The following is a 27609-nucleotide window of genomic DNA, read 5'->3' as shown; positions in this document are numbered from 1 at the left end:
TAAATTCCCAGAAGCAGGAATGCTGACAACACAGGTCAAATTTCCAACTGCTTAGTGTGTTTCTTGATATTGCATGAAGTTTTAAGGAGGGAAGAAGTGGGTTGTATAACTTGGATGCAGGCTTATTCAAAAAAGCTCTGTAAGGATAAATTAAAAATAATATGGAATTATATAAACAAAAAACTCCAGACAATGACACTTCTAATTGCTAGAGAGTTGACACCAAACATCTATTATTCTATGTATCAGTTTTGTGCAATTCAATAAATGGAGGAGTAGCTATTTTCCGTTATATTTAGTTAAAATATACTATTTGTTCCACGATTTTCAAGAATTGTCAAAGCTAACTAGTACAGCTACCATCTACACATCTCCACATAGCACAGACAGGACTGCTACAAGTGCCTCCTATAAAAGCTTCCCAATGCCTCCCTTTATGAGATTGGGCTTTACTAGACTTGCAGCTACCCAGTTTTGGGGTTTGAACAGAATTTCCTGTGTCAAGTGTCACTTGTGTGCCTCTTTGGGGGAAGGTTAATTCAGAACAGCTCAGTCAGTCCATGGATAAGGCTAAGGAAAATCGTGAAGCTCAATATAATACAGTTGCCTAAAGAAGAAAAAGTTGAAAAGGCAGCATTAAGTTTAAATCTTTGGCCAAGAAAAACTAAGATTGAAGGCATTATTACAATTGTGGAGTCAAGAGTGAGAGTGGGGAGCACTAAAAGCAAATAGCTTAAAAAAAAAATTGAGGCAGAAGACTGTGTTTTTCACATGAGACTGACACAACAATGATGGTTGATAACAGCAACATGGCTTTGGAAACAGTTTCAAAATCTCCCACTGAAAATGCTAAGATACAGGCTTCAAAGGAACATAGGTAAATGAAACTGGGGATATTCTCCACCAAGTAAGTCTAGAAATTTCTGGCTAGTCAGCAACACAATATTAAATTTATAATGGCAAAAGTCGAAGTAGAAATAAAGCAACCAAAAAGAAGCAACAAAAAAACCACAAAAGTTTTTATTTATTTTATTTAGAAGTAAAATAAAACATGGTATTTTCATCTAGAAACCACTGGCATATGCTGCAGTAAATTCAAACATGGAGAGGTGGGCTTTGTTTTCAGATTCCTCCCAAATTCAGCTCCTTCCTGTTGCACTGGAGCTTTGTGCAAGCTCTGATACACCTGAGGACACAACTGTTTAAGGCAGCCGCTGGAGTTCAAGCTTATCAGCAGACGGTGCTTCAAAGACATCATCTTCAACACTTTCTTCTATGGGCTTCATCTTTGCTGAAGTTCTCAGGTAAGGAGATGTGCGGCCTGGGCCTGTCACAGGTACAAAGAAATTACCGGTTAACTTAACAACACACACCTGCTACATAGACCTATTTGTGACAAAGTAGACACAATCTGATTATCCTGCCCTAGCTGCTTCATAAGTGAAGGTTTCTTTGTTATCTGGCCACAGGCACCAGGAAATTCTAGACATGGAACAGCCACACTGCTACGAACCAGCAATGCTGCAAACCACAGACACAGCATTCTCCCCAAGTTCAGCGCAAACCCCGACTGCACGGGGTGCCACCACTTGTTCCTCAGAGATCATTTTCTCACCATTTCTCACCCACTGACTCATCTCCATTCAACTACAGCAACATGAGTGGCTGCCCCAAGTACAAAGGGTGTGTACATCTGCGCACTGGCCTGGCTGCAGGGAAGGTTCCTCAGTGCACTGGGCAAACCTGGGATGGGCACATCATCAAAGCCACAACTTTAAAGCATAAACTCATAGAACATGATGAGTTGGAAGGAACTCATCAGGCTCAAGTCCAGCTCCTGGCCCTGCACAGGACACCCCAAGAGTCACACCATGTGCCTGAGAGCATTGTCCAGATACTTAGACACAACACTAGTTAACTCTGCCAAGTGTGGTGCTGTGACCACTTCCCTGGGGAGCCTACCCAACCATGCCCTGGGTGAAGAGAGTTATCCTAAAAACTGACCTAAATCTTCTCTGACACGTCAGCTTTACACAGCATGATAATGTAAAACTTACACAAGATTTATATCCCCATAACCACAGAGAAAACAAGATTTACAGGCAAAGGCCACATAACTTTCAACTGACAAGTGATTTCACTGCCACAAGATTACCTTTTAGAAAGGCAGCAACTTGTCTGCCAGAGCAGAGCTCACACCACAGCTATCACTGTCAAGACATAAAATGGAGTTTTTGTGCAAGTTACCACTGCAAACTACCTCTGTTGCAGTTAAATTTTCAGTATGAGGGTCAAACCAGAGCACTCCTTTAACATCAGCTGAACCATTCTGTTTTCCATTGTTTATTCTGAAATTGAATCTACACATGGGCATGTATTTTTCTCAGTACCCTCTTGTAGACTTAGACCACTGCAACAGTATGAGGTTGCAAACAGCTAGTATATGATGACCAAAAAGATTATGGAAATCTCTGAAATCCCATTTGAGAAGAAAACAAGAGATAAATGCCATGTTAACAGATTGTTTGCATACAAGCTAAAAATTTAAATATTCTTGAAAAAAATACTGATAGCTGTAACACACACTTATTTTTGAAAAACGTTTATCAGGTATAAAGTGCTGTGTTAAGGAAGTCCACTTATGAGGAAAGACTCATTTACACTGTATGTGTTATACACAGAGAACAACATACAGCCACAGGCAACACCAGCAAGTTACAAAACAAATGCATTTTTAAGTCACATTCACAAAGACACTGTTTGGAATTGGCATTTCAGAACTTTTTATGTTAAAAATGTATTAGTATTTTCTTTTGAGATTCAAAAACTACTTAAACTGCCACAATACAGGGTTACTCAAGCACATTTTTAGATACTGAAATTATTAAACATTTCTTTCCACACAGATGTGTTTTATAGCCTAAGGAAAGGATAACTAGATCAATTAATTGGCTAATGTGCCCCACCCAAAGTCTGTGGGTACATTTGGATATAAGTGGCTTTTCTGTGAGATACCCAAAGGTAAAAGGGTGCCTGAAAATGCTGAGTTACAATTCCAGCTTCTTTTTTAGATCTTTGTTTCAGTGTAGTTTATTGTAATTTTAAAAATGGTTTTCTTCTGCTTAAAACCACTTAATTCTCTCTAGAAAACAGAAGTAAGCAGCCATAAGTTTGTACAACAGGATCCAATAAAAAGTCTAATTCACTCAGTCTGTTTGTTTCAAAGACATACTCTTATTTGCTCCAAACACAAAATTTTGTCTACTGATGCCATTACTGAGTGTTGGACAGATGTTCAAGTGACTGAATCGACCTTCCTTTCAGTACATTTTGTTGCCCTTTCTTGAGGGCCTAAACCAAAATACATATTAAAATTCCTGTGAAATCCAATCCTGTTTTTAACCACATATAATTTGATAATACCACTAAAAGCATTAACAAACCAAAACCTGTTTACATTCCTGCTCAGCTTAGAAGTTAACAAACATAGATGCAGCAAATCTGAGATGTCTAAAACAAGTACCACAGAAAGAGAGACTGTATCTCTAATAAATATCTGAATGGCTGTCAAGAATAGAATTACAGAATAGAAACTAATACCAAAATATTATTTAAAAGGACTGAAACTCAGGTGAAACTAGGCTTGTGATCAGGTTGAACTATTTTTGCTTAACTCAGATTTTGGAAAAAGACATACCTCTATTTCACTTACTAATGAATTACATACAGATGGACCAGGGATGTCAAGCACAAGTGTCACATGATAAACAAACCCCACTTTAATACCTTTTTGAGGATGCCTGCTGAGTTAATGTGATGTTATCAACAGAAAACATCATGCTGCAAACGACTCACTCCGTAAGCATTATAGAACTCTTGTTGGTTATTTCCTTAATATAAAAGCAAACAGTTAGTTGAGTTTCTTAATTAATTAAATTCAAAACATACTTTTGTTAGTAATTGTAGTTTGGGACCTAATAATTAGTAATTTTAACCTTTATTACTAAATATTTTAAAAGGAAAAAGGATTAATATTATTTCTTAAGAAAATGAGTCAAAGCTTATCATTTATAGCACTGATAAAAGTGTAATTTTAAAAGATGGGATTATACAAAAATATGAACGCTCATTTTTTCAAGAATATAGCAATTAGGAGAAGAAAACTTATTTGCATTATAGTAGTCAAAAATTATATTTGTAGTGGGAGGCTTTTGTCCACACAACAATCACCTAGTAATGACAAAACAGTATTCCTGTAGAGTTCCCATACGGGTAAGTTCCCTTCAATTCATTTTTTATTCTAATTAAAAAAAAAAAAAGTTTGACATTTCCATATGTTTCTCACAAAATCTTTTAAGGATTTTGGGTTGTGTTTGTTTGTTCTAAAGAAACAAATGTATGCCTGTAGAAGGAGAATCCAGGGAACAGCACTGTAACTGTAAGTCTCAGCATGTGCCTTACATGAAATCTTAAAACAACAGACAAAAAATACCCCAGCTGTTGCACTGAGAGGACCCAGCAGAAGATTTTTAAAACATAGCAGTGGCAAGGTAAATGGAAGGGGTTTTTTTCAGTTTTCCCTGTGATCTGGAAAAAAGTGCATACATGGCCAAAATCAACACTGAATATAGATCTTTAAGCAGAGCTCACCTTGGTAGCAACCCCATCTTTGCAATGACAGTACCCAGGAAAAACTAACAAGCTATCTTGGCAAAAACAAAGATTGAAGCATTACAGTTCAAGGAGATGAACAAACCTTCTACTGAAATCAGAAATTTCACAATCAAAATACAAAGAAGCAATAAATAACATTACTTCCCAAGGTGTGTGTTGCACTGGTATAGGGGCAATCCCTCTGCCTCCCCAAAAGTAAGGGAAAGCATTGGACTTGGGAGGCTGCTGCCTCAGCTGGGCAGAGGAATTTCAGAAAATAAAAGACACATAAACCCCTCTCTCTTGGGTAAAGCACACCCTGTATACCAAAAAAAAAAAAAAAGGTACACAAACAAAGGAAAAGTACAACAGAGAAAAGTGTATTTATCAAGTATGTGCTAAGCACAAGTGCATCTTGGAGATTTATATAATTACAGCTGAACTTGTCATGCATTTCAAGTATTTTCTCCCAAAGCTGAAATACTGGTATAAGAGTTTTGCTGTTAAGCCTGAAAGAGACATTTTAACACTAACTACTCGCACAAACACAGTTTTACGATTTCTGATTGTGCAAATTCACCCAAAGGCTTCAATTTCATGGAACTTTGCCGTGTGGAACAGGTGAAAAGCCACTCGAGGGTTTAAAGATCAGAGAACAGACCAACACAGGAGACTTCGTGGCAGGAATCTCTACAGGCTGCCTGATCAAGAAGAGCAAGTAGAAGGGAGCCTTCTTTCAGCAACTGTATCACAGGCCTTGGTGCTCGTGGGGCATTTTAACCACTCTGGTATCTGGTGGAAAGGCAACAGGGCTGGGAGCAGGCAGTCCAGGAGATCTCTGGAACGTAGGCGACAATTCCTTTGCGCAAGTGATCGATGAGTCAACTAGGAAAGGCGCTCTGCTGGATCTGTCACTGATGAACAAGGAAGAACTCATCAGGGAGTGAAGGCAGCTGGTAATCTTGGCTGCAGCGTCCAGGAGCTGGTGGAGTTTAAGATACTGAGTGGTGTGCAAGACAAACAGTAGAATTACAATCTTACAGGACAGGGGACTGTGGTTTGCACAGGGTTTTACTTGGCAGGAACTCATGGGACAAGGCCTGCAAAAAGACCTAAGGACAGATGGTTATCTTTGAGGACACCTTCCTCAAAACACAAGGACAGTCCATTCCAGTGCACAAAAAGCTGAGCAAGTATGGTAGAAGGCTGGCATAGATGAACAGGAAAGTTCTGACAGATCTCAAACACAAGTGTAAGTGGGGATGAGCCCCTTGGAGGGAACACAGAACCGTGGCCCAAGCGTGCGGTGATGAAATGAGGGAAGCCAAACCTCACCTAGACCTGGATCTAGTGAAGCGCAACAAGAAAGGCATCTACAAATAAATCAGCAACAAAAGAAAGAGCAGGGTAACCGTGAGGCAAGAGTTCAGTGATGCACAGGACACAGGAACATGAGAAAGTCTGAGATATTCAAGAACTTTTTTGTTATGAGTTTTTTCTTTAGAGGTTTGTCCTGAGGCCTGCTAGGACTCTGCATCCAGTGGTAGAGACAGAGAGTGATGCTTGACTGACAGGAAACCCGGACTGAGTTAGGAACACCTCCAGTCCACAGGGTGAACACAGATTGTGGAACCACATGGGCTGCATCCAAGGGTGCCAAGCACTGGCTGATACAATTGCAAGGCCTGCTCTGTCATCTTGGAAAGGTGATTGCAGTCAGGGGACACAAATGGAAATGCCAACATCACAGCCATTTTAATGAAGGGGAAGACAGAACACCCAGGCCTAGTAGTCTAAATTCATTTCCCAGGATGATTATGGAGCTTGTCTTCCTGGAAGCCATGTACAAGCACACAAGGGGTGGGAAGGTGACTGGGAAAGCCATCATGGATGCTGATTGCATCTGACCACTCTTGGTGGTGAGATGACAGCCTCTGTGTATGAATGGAGTACAGTGGATGTTGTTTACATGGATGGTAGCACAGCCCTCCACAATCTGCCACTGGGTCCTTCCAGACAAATGGGAAACAGACTGGATAGATGGACAACAGCTTCAATGGAAAATGTACTGTACTGCCGAGTTCACAGGGTGGTCCACAGCAGTACAAAATCCAGCTGTCAGGTGGTTAGTTACCAGCAGTGTTCTCAAGGGCCAAAGCCAAGGCCTATAATATTCAAGATATGAATGACCTGATTGATGGGATGGAATGCACTCCTGCCAAATTCACAGAGCCAGGTAGCAAGGGAAGCTGCTGACAGGCCAAAGGGTAGGGCAGTGAGTCTGGACAGGCCATTGGAAAAAGAGAAAAGAACTGACAAAAACTCCAAGTTCATTAAAGTTCATAAATCCTTGAACTGGGACATGACACACCTACACAGCATTACAGCCTAGGCCCCAGCTGGTTGGAAAGCAGCTTTGCAGAAACAATCCTGGGCGTCCTGGTGGACACAGAATAGAACATGAGTCAGCAGAGTGCCCCTGCAGTGAAGTGTGCCATCGATATATTGGGCCACATTAGCAGCATATATTGAGCCACATAAGCAAGAGCATAGCCAGCAGGTCACTGAAAGAGATTAATCCCCTCAATTGTGAGACAGGATCTGGAGTGCTGCATCAGTTTTGTGCCCCCTTGTACAAGAAAGACATGGACATACTGGAGCAAGAGCAGTGGAGGTGCAACCCAGATGGCCAGAGGCTGGAGCAGTGATGGAGAGGCTGCAGGAGCTGGGTGTGTTCAGCCTTAGGAACAGAAGGCTCCCAGGGGATCTGACTCTTGTCTTTGGCTACCTAATGGAAGGCAACATAGAAGAGAGAGCCAGACTCTTCTCAGAGGCATGCACTAAAAAAAGAAGGAAAACAAGCAGGAGTTGCAATAGGGGAAATTTTTTCATCGTGAGGGTGCTAAGTCCCTGGAGCAGGTTGCCCAGGGAGGCTGGAAAATCTTCCAGCTTGGAAATATTCAAAGCTTGACTGGACATGCCCCTGCTCTAGCTGATCTTGCTTTGGACATGAAGCTGGACCTGATAATGTAGAGAGGTCTTTTACTACCTCAACTGCCTCTGAATGTCCTTGCAGGGAATGGAGGAGAAAAAGAAAACAATGCTGGAATTTTCATCAAACTATATCCTAGGTGTCACCCCTGATCTTCTAGTAGGGTGAAGCACTATTAGGGCTTTTTCTTCCATCTATCTGGGCATGCAGACTACACCAATGTTAAGGAGTAAAATCAGATAGCCCCTCCAGGTCTGAAGGTGTTACTGGATGAGAACTGTGAGGAACACAACAGAAAACAGATAATTAAACAGAAAGATGCAAATATTTGAAAATATTTCCTCTTCTTAGCAGAGACTTTAACCATAACAAGTAACATATAACAAATAACAATAACAGTATTTTTTCCTCATATATTTGAATTCTAATCACTAAAAAATAATATTTCCAAAATCAAAAGAAATAATCCTATGTGATCCTTTTAAATGCTGTTAAACTAATAGCTTATGCCAAATGCAAAAATTGAACATCCTCTGGGGCTTTTTTATTGAAAGACTGCCTTCAGAATTCAGGCTAATGTTGACGTTTAGATTCAGATGATCTAAAAACAAATGACAGCAAAAGCCTAGAAAGAATAATTTAGAATGTTTCCATAGAGGAATAAATTAAAAGAATAGAAGTAAAAAGGTCAGACATTGTTTCTTCTCTCACTTTATGTGTTCTCTACTACTCCTGCCATACAAAGTACAGCAGAGATACTTGGAGATTTTCCAGGTGACATCAAAATATTGGTTGTATACCACATTCCTCCAGACCCTTCCAATACAAACTACCTCAGGAGGAAAAGCAGGACACCAAGTTGTTGAGGGAAAATGTTTTGTTTGGGTTTTTAGTTTCTACAAGCACCAGTGAGGGACCAAAGGACAAACTACCGTGACCGGCACTGTACCTTCAGTTTTGCCCCATTACTATAAACATTCCATATTATGCCTAAACATCAACATTATGCCAAAGATTATTACTACACATGTTTGGGTGTTTTTCCAGTATGTACATGAGGTATCTGCATTTAAAACACAAACCCTCGTGCATCTAATCAGTGCCCTATAGTTAAGTCCCTTCATTTAGCTAATACAGCAGCACCCAAAAAGCTACAGTCTGCCCCCACAGAGGGCAGCAGGAGCTCTGCAGTGGTCTCTAATGGTCAACCTGAGCTGTGTTCAAAACTGGCACGAACTATTCTGAGCACTCACGAAGAGAGGATGCAGAGGAAGTCCCACGAAGAAACATCTGCAAGCCATCCTCGCTGTCACTGGTGCTGGCCATGCTGTTCCTCATCTGCATCACAGAGAGCTGAGAGCAAAGGCTGGGCTGCCGGTCAATCTTCTTTGAAGCCTAAAAAAGAAAAAAATGATTACTTTAAGAAAAGATATCAAGCAAATTAAAATAAAAATGGAAAATTATTACTTCCCTTGTAATGGATGCTCTGGTCTCAGCTATGATTATACAAGAAAATTGTTATAGGAGAAGATTCTATGCAGTGTAAATCAATTTAAATGACAATAGAAAATGCCAGTAATATACTGGAATTGGAACACTGACAAGTATGAAACTGCACATTAATTATTCAATCTCAAATCACTTTTGTACTGAAATTTCCATGTATTTTCTTACAGAAGCTTGGGGCTTATTATCTGGTAATTCATTATTTAAATATGATGCTCTGCAATTAAATGTAGTCTTTATGATGAGGCTGGTCCTCCTTGCTAAACAAAACAACATGCTATATATAGAAGTAATTTATACCTTAACAGAAGCAAGTTCATTTTCTTGGCTTTTCATTTCATCATGTTAGAAAAGTGGTGAATATCATTCCTTCCCAGTAGATGACCATTTGGCTCTTGATTCTACTGCAGACTAAGTGCATCAGGTGAACATTATCCTCTCCCTGTCAAACAGTCTGAGGAGCTTCCATTTTGCTTTGAGTAGCCTTCCTGAGAAGCCTTTCTACTATAACATTTATATAAAGCCATACATTGTACCTTGTAAGGTATTACTGCAAGTCAGAATGCTATTTTAGGTGTATGTGAAAGGTAGCAATCAATGACAAGACTATAATGGATAACTCCATTTCACTGAATTTTACAAGTCAGGAACTAGTATCCTATTTCATGCAGAAAAGAATGACTATTTTCCCAACACTAGTGGAAGTCTCCTTAGGTAGGAGAAAATCACAAGTTTCCTTACAACATAAATTATACTTTAATACAATATGATATACTTTAAAAAATAAATATACTTTTGAAATAAATATACTTCTTTTATTAAATATAATTTTCTGTTTTCCAACAAAAAAAAATTGATAGTTTTACCTTCTTATTACCATACTGAGTATGAATAATCAATAATCATTTTATTTCCATAGTCCCCTATGTACAGAAGTCAACCCCAATATTTTCTGATGGAGATTGACACCAGTTTAAAGACATCAAATATAATGTTTATATTTGAAAGTGAAGCTTGTGAGAGGTAATATGTACATAGAGCACTGGCAATGGGAAAATTAAGAATTTATTTAACAGTTCTCATGCCAAGTTATGCAGGAAGAGCTCATGCAGCAGGATTTTTATTTTAGGAAGAATAAAAAGATACTACAAATTTCCTAAATGCTCACTCAATTTTTACAACATACATTTTCAAAACTTACCAGCTACATAATAAACCAGCGACTATAATCTTAAATTTATGTGACTATTGCAACAAAAAACAAGGACTCAGTACAAACTAAAGTGTGCAGATGTTAAGTCAAAAGAGAAGCAAAATTTGTTGATTTTTTTTAATTCTTCAGAATTTTGATAAGGAATAAGTAAGGAGACAAAATGAAACTAAAGCAAGATAGTTCATATATCCATGAGTACATCCAGACCACTTAATGCTTTATATATTTATAAATATATAAATTATATTTTAATTTTATTTATTTATATTTTATATGTATTTTATGATTCCTTCTAATCTAACTGCATCATATCAACATAATGTTTGCCTTTTTTTTTTGCACTTGCAACCCTCAAAGACACATGAAAATTATTCTTCCTAGCAATCAGTATTATTTAGTTGTTTGCCTTCAGTAAGAATTTTTTTTTAAGATAGAAAAAAACTCTGAAGCTTCTTTTTACCAAGGCACTAATTTGTTAGTGAGAAATGATATCCAGGAAGAAGCACCTTTTAGCTACTGGCCATCATGTCTAATAGTTAGGCAGAAATATTTCCACAAGCTGATCAGTTCTGAATCTCAGTTACTCATCTTTCTTGTACATTACTGTACTACCTTTAGCAAATGTTGCTTCTAACAGAAATGTTGCACTGACTCACACCTTGGCACTAAAACACCACAAGAATGCATTCATTAGCTGATGGCAGCAGGTTAAAATAAGGTGCTTTAAGAGCATTCAAAATTGAAGTAAAAACACATTTGTACGTGGGAGGAAAATTTCCAAACAAAACTTGAAGTTGCTTACCTTGTCATTTAAGGTTGGGTCATTCAATGAATAAAGTTTATTTGTAATATCTTTGCCAATAAGGTACTTAAAAATCTCATAAAGAAATGGCTCAGACTCCAGAAAGTAAGTCAGCCGTTCCCTGGACCAGCACAGGAATTTGCAGTTATCATCTGCAATAATGGTGACCTAAAAGGAAAAAAAAAAATGCTCAGAATAAGTAAATTTAAAAATGTTTTAAGATAAGCACACTTAAACATGCTTTAAAAGAAGTGATACCATTTTATTTGTGTCTCCAGTTAAAATAACTCTTAAAGCCATAAAGCTTTTTGGTATCCCTTTGTTATGAATGTGATATTAACAAATGTAAGCATTCTCAGCAATTTATTATCATTATATTTTTAATTGATATGTGTAGCCAGTTTATTTTTCAGAAAACCTGGGGGACAATAACAGGGGAAAATATGTCATGAGTAAAAGCATTTATGTAAGAGGAAATTTATATATTAAGTCAGTCCTATAGTGATGATAAGTACTTGCAGTAGGCCTATATGTAGCTTGATTTTACATCACTGTCACCAAACAGGAGCAACTGGCATCACCTAAAGGTCTCCATCAAAGAGTTTTTAGTGATTTAAAAAAATATTTCCATCTTCCTCTCATAACTGTCAGCCCTTCTGATGCCACAAGTACAACCTTGTAGCAGTTGAGCCAAGGCTCTGTTTGCTCAGTTATTGATAATCCAATTATGGGTAGTTACAGGGGATCTCGCCCCCTCTCATGGGAGGATGGACTTGCCAGGTTCATCCCCCTGTGCCAGCAGAGGGCAATGCCACACCAAAACCCACACTGGTCATACCCAGTGGACAGCTTTGCAAGGGGGAGTCAGGCATCTATGAATAAATCAAAATCAGGCGTTCTCTGCTTTTACAAGATAACATTACATCCTGAAAAAAAAATTAAAATCCATTAAGTCCTAGAAGCAATGAAATACTGTCATATATCCGTGGATTTTTAACCCCACGGAATGTAATATATACAGCCTGTGGGCACAGGAAGAATTCTCCAGCATTGCCAGCAGATGGGGTCCTTAAGACTGAATCTGTGTGCTCTTGGTAAGGCTGCTGGTATTCACATGGCAGTAAGAAGCAGAACCCACGAACAAAGGATGTACACTGCTCCAGATTACAGTAACTTCTAAGGCAGGCAGAAGCTGAGGCATGGCCCTTTTCCCTTGGGAGGGCCCGATTCCTATCCAGCTGCTTCCAAGAGAAAGGGGCTGTGCCAAGAGGGCAGCTAGGCTGTGGGAGACCTCACTGCTGCGAGGTGAGTGCATCTGGACAAGTCTCTCCCCCTGGCACTAAGCCCAGTGTTTGACTGGAACACATGACATCAATCACTGATTTTAGAGTCTGCACTGCTCTGCCTCCCTCCCCTTCTGCCAGTGTGGATGTATCAGTCAGTCACAGTCCGGTCATTATTATACACACCTAGCTAAAGAACATCAAGCAAGAGGTAGCAAAATAGCCATTTCTATGGGAAAAAACTGACCCTTGTCTAAAAGTATTCCACCTCCCCAAACTATAATAAAATATATTTAATATACCAGTATAATTACACTGCTAGAGAAATATGTCCTTGTTGTTCCCCATATGAATATTTTTGTTCAAAATACTGAGATCATTCTCAGCTTATGTTTCTTTAACAAATTGCAAAATGACAGAAGTATTAATACACTTTATAAATACCAACTTCTAATTACTAGTGCCACAACTTCTAGACTTTCATTATTACAGTAGCTCTTTTTCCCTTTTCTTTGTTTTTTGAACCAGTCATGAGACCTGTTCATATCACCTTTTTCCATCAAAACTGCCTCTTAAATTATTTGTCCTGAACAATCTCTTAGCACAAATTAAACTTGGAAACAGTAAAAGAGAATAAAATAGCAAAAGCCAGACTGCTCAATACACATCTACAATTGCAGCACTATTCTTGATATGGTCCATCTTCAAACACCTATACTAGAAGGATAGCAAAATTATGCAAGTCAAACAGTTCATTGTTGATCAAATTTATACTCTATTTTTTTTAATGGTCTCACCAGCTCATATTCAGTGACATTTAAAACAAAATGTACCTGGAATTTCTCACCCCGGTTCATCTGTGTCGATCGAAATTCAGGAGAATCTATAAAGGCACAGGGGTAAATATTATGCAGAAAATGCCCTCGATAAGACACCTTCATTCTGGAAATAAAAATGTATGAAACAATATTTTAAAATCATGGAGGCTGATTAATTTAATCAAAAATTGGGTAGAACTACTGACAATGGTAAAGCAGTAGGTAACAAGAATAAATACATTCATCTTCTGGAACATCACTCCCAGAGCTACCCTGTTTTCTGCCTGATTCCAAGCAGAACAGGCTGCCAGACATATAGAGAATTGATGAACGTGGCATGTAACCACAAAACATTGTTATTCAATATGAGAAAGGTCATGTTACACAGCCAGACCTGAATCAGGCTTCCCTTAGGTAAGTAGCTTTGTGGTAATGAGTAAGAAAAGCAATGAAGCCTGACATTGCTGTTGATGTCAACAGAAACTGGTTAAAATATTGGCCAGAATTTAGCATGAGTTTCAAGATTACAGCTTGGCCATGGGCATATATTTTACCCTTTCTCACCTGGATTCTGTCTGCCTCTGGGCAGTGCACCTGCCCTTCTCTACTTGCATGTTCAAGTGCAATGAATCGATTCCAAAAGCCTGCTGTTTTAAAGCCTACTGGAGAGATACTTCTTCTTCCCTTATGTACCATGGTTTTTAGCCTTAAAACCTGAGAATGGACTGAGGGGACAACTAGGATATCTAAGACTCAAACAAATCTCTTGCTTATTTTGCAAGACACTGCCTTTGGTATTATACAAATGTTATTCCTACTAAAATCCATGCAGCTGCACATGTAAGTGGATACACGATATGCTCCCAGCAAGAGATATCACTGTCACCTGAAAATGGTGTCACAAAATAGGCTATAAGTATAGACTATTTGACTATAGACCATAACACACTACAGACAATTGCAACCTCAATAATTTTCTAATTTATTCAGCCATGACACAAAGCATATGACTGTCCCCAAGCTTTTATAGAACCTACTTCCCCTTCAGCAGGATGCTTAGCCTATCATCAACTGATGTTTTATCTTCTGCTGCATAGGCTTGACCTGTCTTCAAAGTCTGAATGTTGCAGAATTGTCCAGTTAGTCTTTGGAAGAGCTCTGGAGGTACATGGAGAGGTTCAAACATTCTCTTGTAGAGGCTGCTAAGCTCCTTCTCTATCTTGATCTAGATTGGAAAAACAAGAGACATCAATAAACTCAGAGGCATTAGTTAAAAACGGGTAAGAGCTTTAGCTTGAGGGACATCTTTGGCTTCATTATGCTTAAGCAAGGAAAGAAGTGGTAAATGTGTGATGTCTATCCACAAACACTGCCTATGATAGGGTGACCAAAACCTTATCTAAAATTAGCCAGGATGGCACACTGGTGCTTTAGAATGCTGTTCCATCCAAGTGGCACATTAAATCACATACAAGGAGCCCTCTGAGATGTCTGTTGATGTAATAGTGAATAGGAAGGACTTGGGCAAGAATTATGCAGAGAAAATAAAAATGAGGCTGTCTTTCACACTGCATGCACACATCACTGTGGCTATCCCTCAGGCTCTCCTGGGAGCCCCTCTCATCCCTGAGCTTCTTGGCTTACTTGCAGTAGGAAAGCAAGCCCTGAAAAACAAACCAATTATATTGAAACCACATGTGATAAGGGAAGAGAAAAAAAAACCAAAAACATTGCCATCTGAACGTCCCACATCTAAGAGCCCACCCAAACTCAAGCAGCAGCAATGAGGGAAAGGATGTTGGCTGAAATCCTAAGCCTGGAAGTCTTCCCTGAATGAAGGAAGCAGGGGATGAGACAGTATTACAGCCTTCTTGAAAGCAGATGTAGCCTGAATAAAGCTTGCATATTTGCCATGAGGAAGATAAATTAGAACAGTAAGCATCAGATAATGAAAAAGAAAATATACATAGAAGAGAGAATAAGGAAGAACAACCAAGAAAGAATGGCAGAAAAGAAGAGAAAGAGGCAAGTTTCTGACTCATGTTCAACTCTTCCCCCATGACCTGCAGGTCCTTTTCTACAAAGCTGCTTTCCAGCTGGTCAGTCCGTGGCATGTGCTGATGCATGGTTTATTCCTCCCCTGCTGCAGTACTCCACACTTTCTGTTGAACTCCATGGGGTTCCTGTTGGTCCATTTCTCCAGCCTGCTGAGAACCCTCAAGATGGTTTCCCAACCTTCTGGCCTATCAGCCACTCCTCACAGTTTTGTGTCATCAGGGTTCACATATGCCCCACCACCCAGACCATGAATGAAGATGTCAAACAGCACTGGGACTAGCACTGGCCCCAGGGTTACACACCACACACTAACATATGTGTAGTACGCAGCTCCAACTGGACTTCTTACCTCTGATAACCACACTCAGCCCTGCAATTCAGCCAGATTTCAATCCATTTCACTGTGTCCTCATCCAGGCCACACTTCAACACATTCTCTGTCAGGATTTTATACAAGACAGTGTTGAAAACCCTACCAAAATTAAGTTTGAGGATATTCACTATTCTCAGCTATCTGGCCAGTCATTTCATCGTGGAAGGTTATCATAGAACGGCTTGGGTTGGAAGGGACCCTAAAGATCACTCAGTCCCAACCCCTCTGCCATGGGCAGGGACATCTTCCATGAGACCAGGTAGCATCAGATCTTCAACCTAACCTTGAACGCTTCTAGGGATTGCACATGTACAGCTTCTCTGGGCAATCTGTTCCAGTGCCTCACACCCCTCACAGTAAAGAATTCCTTCCTAATATCTAATCTAAACCTACTCTCAATTTGAAACTATTCCCTCCTATCCTGTTACTACATGCCCATGTAAAATGTCCCTCTCCATCCTTCCTGTAATTTCCCTTCCAGTACTGGAAGGCCACAATCTGGCCACCTCAAAGCCTTTTCTTTTCCAGGCTGAACAACCCCAATTCTTCCAGCCTTTCCTCATAGAACACTTCTATCTCTGTGCTCAGGACCTCAAGCACTCTAGGTGGGATCTCATCAGAGCAGTCACTTCCCTTACCCTGCTGGCCACACTGCTTTTGATGCAGCTCAGGATACAATTTGGTTTCTGTGGCTGTGAGTGCATATTGCCAGGCCAAGTCCAGCCTCTCATCCACACCCCAGTCCTTCTCTGTTGGGCTGCTCTCAATCTGTCCATCCCTCAGCCTGTGTTGATACTGGGGGAAGCCCCAACCAGGTGCAGCACCTTGCACTTGGTCATGTTACACTTAATGAGATTTCCATTGGCCCACTTCTCAAGCTTGTCCAAGTCCTTCTGGATGGTATCCTGTCCTTCAGGTGTGTCAAACAACTCAGCTTGGTGCCATCTGTAAACTTGTTGAGGGTGCACTCAATCCCTTCGTCTATGTCATTAATGAAGACAGTAAATAGCACTGGTCCCAATACAGACCCAAACAGGACATCACTTGTCACTGATGTCCATCAGGACACTGAACCTTTGACCATTACCCTCTGGAGGTGATCATTCAATCAGTTTCTTTTCCATCTACTATCAGGCTGGTTAAGCAAGACTTCCCCTTGGGTAAATCCTTGCTTACCACTCCTGATTACATTCTTGTGCTTCATGTGCATAGAAATATTTTCCAGGACTATCTAATCCTTCTTTTCAGAGATCAAGCTGAGGCTGACCAGGCTGCAGGTCCCTGGGTTCTCCTTCTTGCCCTTTTTGAGGAAAGGAGTGGCATTTGCTTCCTCTGTTCCTCACTCACTTTTCTCAGTCACCACCATTATTCCAAGACTATCAGGAATGGCCTTGCAGTGACATCAGCTCTTGTGGCTGAGTGACATCAGGGCTCATGGACTTATTATGTCCAGTGCATCACGTAACCTAAAGTTACACTGGTTTCACACTGAATCAATTACTAGTTAAATATTCCACAAGCAACTACACTCATATGAAATCCAGGTTTTGAATTTCCTGTATGTTCCTCATGCCACAATCTTTAATCCCTCAGAGGACATCTACACAGACAAAACAATGATTAAAAACAAACACGCAAGAGAATTTGTATTATGTTAAGGATTTGTCCTGAGCTGTTTGATTTCAAAATAGGGTCCATATACCCACAAGGCTAGATGACTGTTTTACCATCATGTTCTCCAGGAACTTCCATTTTTAACAGCTGTACCAATTTAATTTGCACCTCTTTCTATACATGACCACTGCAACCTAAAGAAATACATTTCCATCTGAAAAAGGAATTTACGTAGCTCCCAAGACTCCCGAATCCAAAACCAGGCACACAGACATGAGGGCAAATTTTGGCCCTGGAGTGTTAATCCAATCCCTTAACTGGCACATGGTTCATGTTTCATGATCTTCCTCTGGTGTGTAATACTTTGAGGGGAAAGCAGGTGTAGCCACTTTCTAAAAGACCGATCAGATTGCAGACTGTAGCTGTGCTTTAGACGGGCTCCCTTATAACAGACCATTCCCCCTTCCCAAGCACAGCTGACTGCTCCTCCAGTCATGCTTGTGGGTCATATTCCAAACAAGCCATATGGGTAGGTGTAATGTTTTCTTCAGCAGGGGTTGAAATATTCTGGGATGCTGCCAGAACTCCGAGTCAGAATGATTAGACTCAGCTTCCACTCCAACTAAAAAAGCCAAATTTGTAAAGCTCCAAGGAATCAAAACCACTGAAATAATCTTCTGGTCAGAAAAGAAACGCACTGTGATTTTTGCATGCTCCATTTAATAAAATAAATATTTAACAACTGAACATATCAATTATTCATTTTGTAATATGACCAACTTGTAATTATTCTGCCATTCCTTTCTTTCCTTGGAAAGATCTTTTGTGAGAATTACCAAAACCGATCGAGATGAGCAATACAGCTCATAGCTGCAGAGAGAAAATCTCATTCAAAAATTAGTTCCTAAGAGTTTTAAATTTTTTTCTCCCTAGTCTTTTTCCTCCTGTAGGAAAAACACTTAAAACAGCCTTGGGGTTCATAACAAACATGTCACACAGCTACAAAGACATGCATGACTATCAGGCATCACTTCAAGTATGCTTGTTGACCATAGTTTCCAGCAAAGATTCATATATTTTTTTAATAATTACTGAAAATATTATGTATTACAGCAATTAAAATAACATAATATTTTCCATGCAATGTTCATAAATACTGTAATTTCTCAATGGAAAGAAGACTATTGAAATTAAGCCTTAATATGCAAAGAAACAGCACTACCTGGCTAGTCTATCAGATCTAATTTTTGGCTAAGCTTTTAAGTTGCTCAGTTCACACAGCACAGCTGATGGTAATCTTTGGGTGAATCTGTGTTCCATATTGGAGGAACACTGCTGTAGGTAGAGCCTCTTCCTTTTTTAACACACGTATTCAATTTATCAACTTCTTGTAGACAGATGCAATTTAACCTTTAGCCTCCTTTTATATGCTGTGGTTGCCTGCCAGAGTGTGAGCAGTGCAGAGTTTATGGGAATGCCAAGCACCTTGGTCCTGCTGTGGTTACTCTGACACTGGGCAAGGGCTATAGAAAGAGAAAGCAAAGTCAAAGGCAGGTGCTCCAGGCCTCCCCCTCTTAGATGCAATTTTTTTACCAACCTTGGTGACTCAGTTTATCAGTCAAACTTCATATTCTCACAAAATTCCTTCTTTTTGTATCCACCCACAGAATACTTCAATCACTTCTACCACTTAACCTAACTCCTACAAATAATTCTGCTAACAAATTTACTAGAGGGTTTAGTGAAAATAGCTGCCTCTTCAATAGGTTGAAATCTATGCCATAATGCACAAAGCACCCCAATCTATGCCAACATAGCTTTTAGTAGACAACTGTAATTACAAAATAATGTATTTCCTTCATTCAGTATTGATTTACACATTACAGGGTGATCAGGGTGATTTTTTTTTTTTTTTTTTTCTCAAGCCCAAACCAGCACATCATCCTCCCAAGATGCTTTTTCACTCACCACTAACCTTTTATTTAGATTTTTGGAAAGGGTTGGACAGGTACAAAGTCAAGGACCATTACCTATGTTTAAGGATGCTACAATTCACTTTTAAAATACAGGTAAGATGAAAGGCTTGCTTTCCTAGGGAAATGGGTTTCTATCAGCTGAGCATTCCTGCCTTTTGCAATAATTTCTGACTTTGGTGGCCATTTCCTGTCCCATCTGACAGAAGATCACAAGCTTCAAGATTAAAAAGGTTTAATTGTCGGGGGGGGGGTGGGTGGAAGGGCAGGAGAACATGTTAATTTGGATATGATATTTAACTGTGGACACCTACAGAGTAGGCAGAGCCTGACCTCACTGGCTCTCCCTTACCACAACTGCTATTTTGTGTGTGTGCTGGACAGCATGGCCATGGCTACCTAGCAGAAATACAATGCAGTTTCATCACGTGCTGCATCTCAGTGGTGACATAAATCAACTGAATGGGCTGAAAAAACAGCATTAGTAATTAAATTTAGTAACTAAAGAGGAAGTTACCCTTTAAGTAGTAAGATGACCCTCCAAGAGCAATTTGAACTAGAAATATTTACTACACATCTACAATTGTTTAGAAACAGATCAATCTAGTTAGTTTTTAGCTACTTCCTAGGCAAGACATAAGTCAAGCTTCATGCTGCCTTGCCAGCTAATTTCTTGTCTGCTTTCTTGCACAGGCGGTGTTGAATTGATGAAGAGCTTATTTCCAGTTAGGTTTTCTCTTTTTTTTTCTGGTACAAGTTGTTGCACACTTCCAGAGTGTGTTCAGAGTGTGATTTTGGGCCAAACACAAAAGTGTTCTGCTGAAAATGTGTACTAATCCATTGGTTTGCCCAGCAAACATGGGCAAAACTTCCTTTTTTTGCATCTTACAAGAGTGCTTGTGAAATTTAGCTGTTATACATACCGGTCTTCTTTTATACACCAGGTATATGAAATGCAGAAGGTTGACAACCAAAAACACAGAATTCCAGATCATTATGTCCAAGGCACAACGATATAGAGTAGCCCAAATGATGAATAATGCACATCCTGTAAAAATTAAAAAAAAAAAAAAGGAGTAAGATAAATTTCACTAAATAATAAACATTCCTAGAAAACCATCAAGAATATGTCCACTGAGTATAATTACACTGAAAAGCAATATATTATACAAACTTTAATACAGTTAAGCTCTCTGTATGAAGGTATGCAACAACAGCTAATCACTGCAATGCTGCAAACAGGCACTTAGGGCAGGTTGGTAGACTGCAGCCCTATTACATGAGACTGCAATACTGAAATCACAGTAATTCAGATCAGGATGGGGCAAGCAGAAAGGTGCAGTCCATGATGATTTGTTACTGAAATGAAGTAGAAAAGATATGGGGGGAAATGAGGCAGCTCGCAAAAATTTGCATTGCATTAATTAGACAAAAAAAGGCCTAGAAATTAACGTCCACATCCAATTAGCAAGGAAGAGTTGCATAAAAACTTCCTAAAGTCATATGCAGATATTTTTGAAAATTAAAAGAACCTATTATTGCTGATGTGATCAGGTCACATCGGGAACCTGAATTCTCCTGGGTAACATCAAAGACAAAATTCCCAAATGCTTAATCTTTTTTTAGTTGCCTTATTTTGAATAATGACACTTGCTTTAAAAGACAAGGCATTGTGTATGAATAGGATTCCATCTTCAGCCTATAAAGACAATATTTATCAAACGATGGATTATGTACTACTGAGTGTCTCCCAGATAACTGTGACCCCATCATCCAACAGAGATGGCTGGAGAGGTCATAGTTATATTTTCCCTTAAGCTTCCTTCAAAGACAAAAAGGAGACAGTGCTAAATGAATGCTCTTACCCCCTTCTCCCAGAAGATGACATTGACTTAATGAACTCAGTGCTATCTACTCTGTCTGGATTGTTAACTGATGAGGCAGCACTTACATATGGATTAGAAAAATCAAAATATAGTGACTCTTGATCTGCTTATTAGTTAGACTGCAAGGTATGGGAGGTCTGGATGTATTGAAGAGCAGCAATATTGCAGAGCAGCAATATTGCAGAGCAGCAATATTGCAGAGCAGCAATATTGCAGAGCAGCAATATTGCAGAGCAGCAATATTGCAGAGCAGCAATATTGCAGAGCAGCAATATTGCAGAGCAGCAGAGGTGGGAGAGGGTCAAAGCAAAGGGAATAGGTCCCTAGGAACCAGGCCTCATTACTTGTTCTGCTCACTGAGTAAATCTGCTCCCTGCTGCCACCCCAGCTTGCAAAGTTCTGATTCCCTGTCTGCTCATACAAGACCTACAGATCAAAATGGCAGGCTCAGCAAGTGCAGAGCTCCTTTTGCTTTTAAAGCCAAGATAAAAAGTCTTGCATTGCTCAGACCCTTGGTCACCAGTGCAGTGTGTTTTAACTATAAAATAGAAAATACAAGAGCATTGTAAATTCAAACAGTTCTATCATAAAATTGACCCACACTATAATGCCAATAAGCACTCCCTTAAAAATACTTGAGCATGCTCCTGTTGGATTGGATTTATCCCTCTTGCACTGCAATGAGTCACTATTCCTTCTTTGATCACAAGGATCTTGTCCCACACAAGGTACAGAGGCTTTGGAATAGCTGTGAGCCTGCCATGTTACAAATCAAACCACATTTGCTCAGTCTCAAGCATGCCAAATTTAGGTTTTCCTCTCAAGTTAGACTCTGGTGTCACAAGATTCCTACAGTGGCAGAAGAAACATGACTGATATCAGAACACAGAATACATTCCCCATTGAAAGGCTGCACATCTAAATCAGCAACAAAAATAATGCTGGTGACCCACAAGTGCCACAGGTTTGAACCCACATTAAAAGAACACTTGGGCTCACAGCAAGAACACCTTGCTCACAGCAAGGTTCTCAAGGAAAAGCTCACCTACCTCAGACACACTAAGCCAGTGCACCTGCCAATACACAGTCCCAGTACTTACTTAAAATAAAGGTAAAAAAGAAGTATAAAATAAATGTCTTATTGATCAGACATAACTGATTTGAAATACGGGGATTTTAAAAATCCAGTTACATCTGACATAAATGATGTCCACTTGTTTTCAAGCTGACATCTTCATAGGTTTGAAATTGCAAATTGCAGTTATATGAAGTTTTAAGAGCCAAGGGTTATATAATCTTTCTAGAAAAGCTATATCAAGGTCAAAACAGATCTAGTCTTAGACCAAAACCACCTTCATCAGAGCACAATGGCCATTAACAGAGGCAGTAATTTCACCATAAGCTGCAGGGACCAGCTCCATAATGGTCAAAGCCAGCCATTTGAGTCACATTTCTGTCTCCAGAATAAGTCTCCTACCTATGGTGAGCAGGCCTCGCAGAAGAATCATATGAAGATTCAAAGTAGTTGGAATAACCAGTCCAACTGCAAAGCAAATGTTTGCCACGTGGAAAACAAGATGATGAATCTCTTTCCAGTTTTCACATGCAGTCTCATTGAGAGGATCAAGGGTGGAATTTTTAAAGTCTGGAACAAAACCTAGTGGAGTAACGGTGAGTGGGCTCATTGCTGTAGTATTCATCTTGGAGACTCCTGCAAGGAGAGGAAAAAAAATCACTATGCATTAAACTGAAACATAGTAAACATACATATGGATTTTAGGGTTATTTTCTCTCTTCCCAAGATATACTTTCCATTATCATTCATGAAAAAAAAAGCTTTAAAAGGGTAAGCTAGGTCTATAGATCTGTAGTACTTTCCTATCTTTCACCTAAATTATAGCTACCAAAACAGAGAGGCTGCTAAGTCTGCTGCCAGTCTTTTAGGGAAATCATTTGGTCTGTACAGTTTGAACAAGCTTGCAAGACCCTTGTCTGTGTGTGGGACTACTGGAGAAATTGAGAGAGGTAAAGACTATTTCTAATCTAAATATACATGGGATGTTTTTGTTGTTGTAATAATAAATATAGCACGCATACATTTTGCCTCAGTTAAATGAAAAAAATGTCTGTGGGCAAATCCCAATACAAAACAAAAAGGTACTGTTAAAAACAAACTACAGGGAGAAAGTGGAAGATTTCAAGACACTGTCTTTAGAATATTAAAAGCTGGTCTCTCTGGGTAACTGCAGTCAGTGTTACAAGCTCTACAGAAGGTCTTCTGAACTCAGAGCAGGTCTCAGCTGAAGGAGCATGACTGCTCCTAGATATGTCTGCTGTCAAACACAGGAGAAGCTTGCTTCCAGCAAGGCATGTATGGTTTCTCACTGCCACAGCAGTAGAAATTATATGGAGGTGGGCTTGAGTCTCACTAATGAACTATATGCACTTCATCACTGAGCCAACAAGCTCCATAACATACAATGCAGCGGGATTTCCATTCAATCAAATTCTGTAGAGACAGGCACGTCCCTGATGTGTGCCATCACTAACTGCCATGTAATTCATCTGCTCAGCAGACAATTTTAGGTCACAGTTAATACACTCTTTCCTGCAGACTTGAATATATTCTGAAGCATCTCTGTTAATGAGAGTGTTTCTTGGCCTGTGAAATAAATTTGCGTTGCTTCATTCCTTCCCTTTATTATTTTCTTGTGATTGACCTGGGCAATAAGACCCTTGTGATTGTACAGGGCATAAACAAGCTGTACAGTTTTCAAAATTAATCAGTGCTTTAGACTCCTTCTGAAAGCAGTGGGAAGAAAAAAATCCTCAACCCTCTCTTATGGTTCATCTCCTATGCCCAGAGCCTGTCACAGCTAAGGGATGCTACAGAATGTGCAGAGGCATCCTGCAAGATCAAACTCTAGCACAGATGTAGTCTATCTATATCTGGATTGAAATGATTATCAAGGAAAAAAATTCTCATCCTAAACATCTGATCCAAAAAACACAATTCACTTTCTTTCTCAAGATATCACTTTCCTCTTTTCATTCCTATATTAACCTTATTCACAAAGGTTAATTAAAATGCCTGGGTTTGTCATAAACTCTACACTTAACTGCTAGCAAACATCAGGCCTATCCAAATACACTCCTACTTTCTTTCAGCTCTTTCACATGAGTTCATCAAGAGAGTCATTAGAGAAGTTTCACTGTCCTGACAAAGCCTCTCACACAGTGAGCCAAAGCCTGAGCCCATGTGAGGTTGCAGGACTGGCATTTTAACGGGCTCATAAACAGGAGGGAATTGCTAACTGGATAACTATGTCTGTGCTCATCTTACACACAGTTCATCTGGTGCTCCTGTTGTTTCCAAACAATATAAACTCCTTACACTAGAACAGCAGGATCTCTAGATCTTTTCAGCCTTTCACTGCCCAGTCATGTGCCAGTAAAGGCACCACTTAAAATGCCAACAGAAAAAGCAGAGACAGCCAAACTCAAACACAGATATAGGCATAAGTCCTTCAATTCAACACCAAAAGAGGCTGCAAGAAATAGTTTCAGCTACATCTGATCACAGATCAAAGCAGCCTTCCAGATGCTTGATGTTTTTTTTATTAGTAAAATTTTGTACTGCTCCACTGTGGGAATAGAGGCTACCTCACCCTTTTGACTCAGCTCTAAAGCATCACACATTAGAAGACTGGAAACCCCATGAACTAAATTAAATATACAGCACCTGACAATCTCATTCTCCTCACAGCCCAGCCAAAACACTGCTCTTCACAGACACTCATGCAACAAATCACCAGCCATAACGTGAAATAATGGGAAGGAGTTTCTCCAAGTGTTGATCAAGCAATTTAAAGTCCACAGTTGTAAGAGGACATTTAACACTTATGAGGGTCAGGCTTACCTACTAGATTGCCTAAATTAGAACCCAGGAACCTAAATCTACCCAACTAAAGTTTTTTATAAGCTTTGTCTTTACTATCTCAAGGTCTTTATATGAATACCTTTAAACTTCACTTACTACTCACAAACAATAATTACAGCTCCCCTAACATACTGGAAATAGCAGAACTTCTCCATCATGGTGGTATTAAAAAGCTGACAGAAACAGATTGATGCTATCTGCAAAATGACACAAGGACAGACTTGTCCTTGACAAGAATTTCAACTAAGGAGACTGCTTTGAGGATCAGGAGAAGGCAGACAGGCAGAGCTACAAGCTGTGACCTAAAGTGTTTGTCTACAGGTAACACCAGAAAGAAAAATATCCAAAATGTCAAAAAACAACATCACTAATTTTTAGATCAATTCATTAGTCCTAGCACCTACTATTGCCAAATAATACTGAAGAATGAGGGAGAAGTCACCAGTTCCACAAAAGAGCAAGCAATTATAATTTTTTACCTTATGTGACCTCAGCCAAATATTAATTTGGAAGTACAGATTCAGGCCTTTAAAACATTAATTATGTCTACTAAGGATTAATATAGCACAAGATTATTTAGTCATATGCTTAAATCTTCAAAGCAAAGACACATATTAATATCAGGAGTTAAAAAAACAACTAACATAGTAAAATAATTTTGGAAAGCTGGGGTAAAATAGCATCCACTGAAATGAAAGCTTAATGGGGCATGAGACAAATCATTAAAAGAGCATTTTTAAATATCCAGTATATATCCATCATATGGATTTAGATTTACCAAACAAAGTATTTGAATATTCAGATGTTGAGAACTCAAGCCGATTTGTTGTGCAAACAGGAGGAGAAAAAAGAGGATATATAAAAAAAAGAAAAAACTTGCAGACTCTTTAATATTGAGCCTAACAGAAATTTTTGTAGTTCAAAAAAGTTTTTTTAGTTTTTTTTTTGTGCATGAACCTGATAGAAAGTTAAGGTAATAGATGGTGATCTTAGGTCAGAAAATACAAATTCTCAGAATATAAATGAGGTGAGCTTACTCCAGGATTTTACTATATGCAACAACAGCTTTATACAAGAGACCAAACTTCTGAAAGGCGTTTCCAAAAGATTTGGAAATGATAGTCTACAAAGTAGACTATCAAAAAGATAGTCTACAAGTGTTCAGACACCAAAATAGCTTTGAAAAGAGCCTGAATTTTATGGATACCTAAACAACATTTACAGAAGACAGACATAGCAGAAAATTGTAAAGCATTTGGTTCTACTGTAAGAACCAGTCAGCCAAGCTGATACAGGATAGTGCCGAGTGTCCCACTCGTGTCATTACCCACTTTATTGAGATTATTCATATCCCACAGCTTTACTGCTCAACATTATTCAAGTGAGCTTCTTAAATCTTTACTTGAGTACGTTTCTATAACTTTACAGTCAATGCAATTAAAAAAATTAATTATACCTGCAGAACTTTAAACTACTTTTCTATGGACTTACAGCACAGAAGCTGCCTAGAGATTTTAGGCAATAATTCTTCTGTGAAGACAAACTCCTCGAGGTAGCACAGCTGAGTTAATTACAGTTTAAGTTACCAATTTCCTCTTTTACAATGCAGTAGGAACGAATAGGAAAGTGGTATAAGAAAGTATGCTTAATATGCTCCTTGCAGCAAGTCACATTCAATTAAATACGTCAGTAACTACAGAAATTTGTTACTCTCTTTAGTCACTTTAATCAAGAGAAAATTTAACAACACGTTCATTCTTCATAGTCAACAAAGTATCCACACAGCGAGAAAACCCTCCCGCGCCGCCGCGCAGCCCGGAGCGGAGCGGACCCGAGGCTGTGAGTGCCTTCGGGCTCGCTCTCCCCTCCGCCTCCAGCGCTCACAGATGCGCCGAGCGCCCCAGCCCAGGGGCGCCACTGCCAGCCCGCAGCCGCGCTCTGCGCCCCGCACCTTCATTTTAGCCCACGACGTGCGAACGCCAAATCCAAAAATAATCATGTAAAAATTTTTTAAAAACTGAAAAGAGCCGAGCAACTGGTCCATTTCCCCCCAAAAGGATCACTTCGAAAGTTGCAACCCGTCCCTCCTCTCCGCGGGCAGGACAACAGGCAGAGATCCCGGTCCCGGCTGCGCCCGCAGCCAGGCACGGAGAGCCACCGAAGGGAGCGAGGGACCAGGGACGGGACTGCTTGTTCTCCCAGCTAGCCGGGCGGCAGCACAGCGGAGCATGGCGCCCACCCCTCCTGCCGCCGCCGGTGGAGCGGCACCCCCGGCCCCGGGACCCGCCGCCGCCGCCCCCACCCGCGGTGCCGCCGGCGCACGGGAGGAGCGCCCCTCACCTGCCCCGCGCCCCGGGAAAGTTTCCGGGCCGCCCGGACAGGACGGCAACAGCCCGCAGCTACCGCTCGTCGCCGCTGGCGGTCCCGCGGCGGGCACGGAGCCGCGGCTGTGACTAAAATAGGCAGAGGAGCCGCGGGAGCTGCGGGCGGCGCCAGCG

General features: G+C 40.0%; 1 protein-coding gene across 3 annotated transcripts; it reads right to left on the bottom strand.

Moving 5' to 3' along the window:
• Positions 1–1008: 1008 nt before the first annotated feature.
• Positions 1009–27609, bottom strand: BVES (blood vessel epicardial substance). 3 transcript variants are annotated; one of them, XM_053939002.1, is made up of 9 exons: positions 27452–27609; positions 22649–22882; positions 20209–20333; positions 14305–14492; positions 13283–13391; positions 11167–11334; positions 8899–9040; positions 3787–3890; positions 1240–1327 (listed from the first exon to the last, which is right to left on the bottom strand). In XM_053939002.1, exons 2-8 carry the CDS (start codon positions 22869–22871, stop codon positions 3823–3825), a joined length of 1023 nt encoding a protein of 340 aa, XP_053794977.1. In that variant the 5' UTR covers positions 22872–22882; positions 27452–27609; the 3' UTR covers positions 1240–1327; positions 3787–3822. The 3 variants fall into 3 exon arrangements, with proteins under 3 accessions (XP_053794976.1, XP_053794977.1, XP_053794978.1); XM_053939001.1 differs by lacking the exon at positions 3787–3890 and having other exon boundaries at positions 1009–1327; XM_053939003.1 differs by lacking the exons at positions 1240–1327; positions 3787–3890 and adding an exon at positions 7900–7922.

This window comes from Vidua chalybeata, chromosome 3 (genome assembly GCF_026979565.1).
Source record: "Vidua chalybeata isolate OUT-0048 chromosome 3, bVidCha1 merged haplotype, whole genome shotgun sequence".
NCBI classification, from domain to species: domain Eukaryota; kingdom Metazoa; phylum Chordata; class Aves; order Passeriformes; family Viduidae; genus Vidua; species Vidua chalybeata.
Note: the sequence above shows the minus strand (reverse complement) of the source record. Positions and strands in the feature narration are given on the sequence as shown.

Bases quoted from the DNA above. Each gene is read 5' to 3' on its own strand.
- BVES (XM_053939001.1), bottom strand. From the start codon at position 22,871: ATGAATACTACAGCAATGAGCCCACTCACCGTTACTCCACTAGGTTTT. The intron at 11,335-13,282 runs GTACATTTTGTT...TTTTCCTTTTAG, and splicing joins ACCGGGGTGAGAAATTCCAG to GTCACCATTATTGCAGATGA. The intron at 1,328-8,898 runs GTGAGTGCTCAG...TACCTGTGACAG, and splicing joins TTCCTCTGCATCCTCTCTTC to GCCCAGGCCGCACATCTCCT.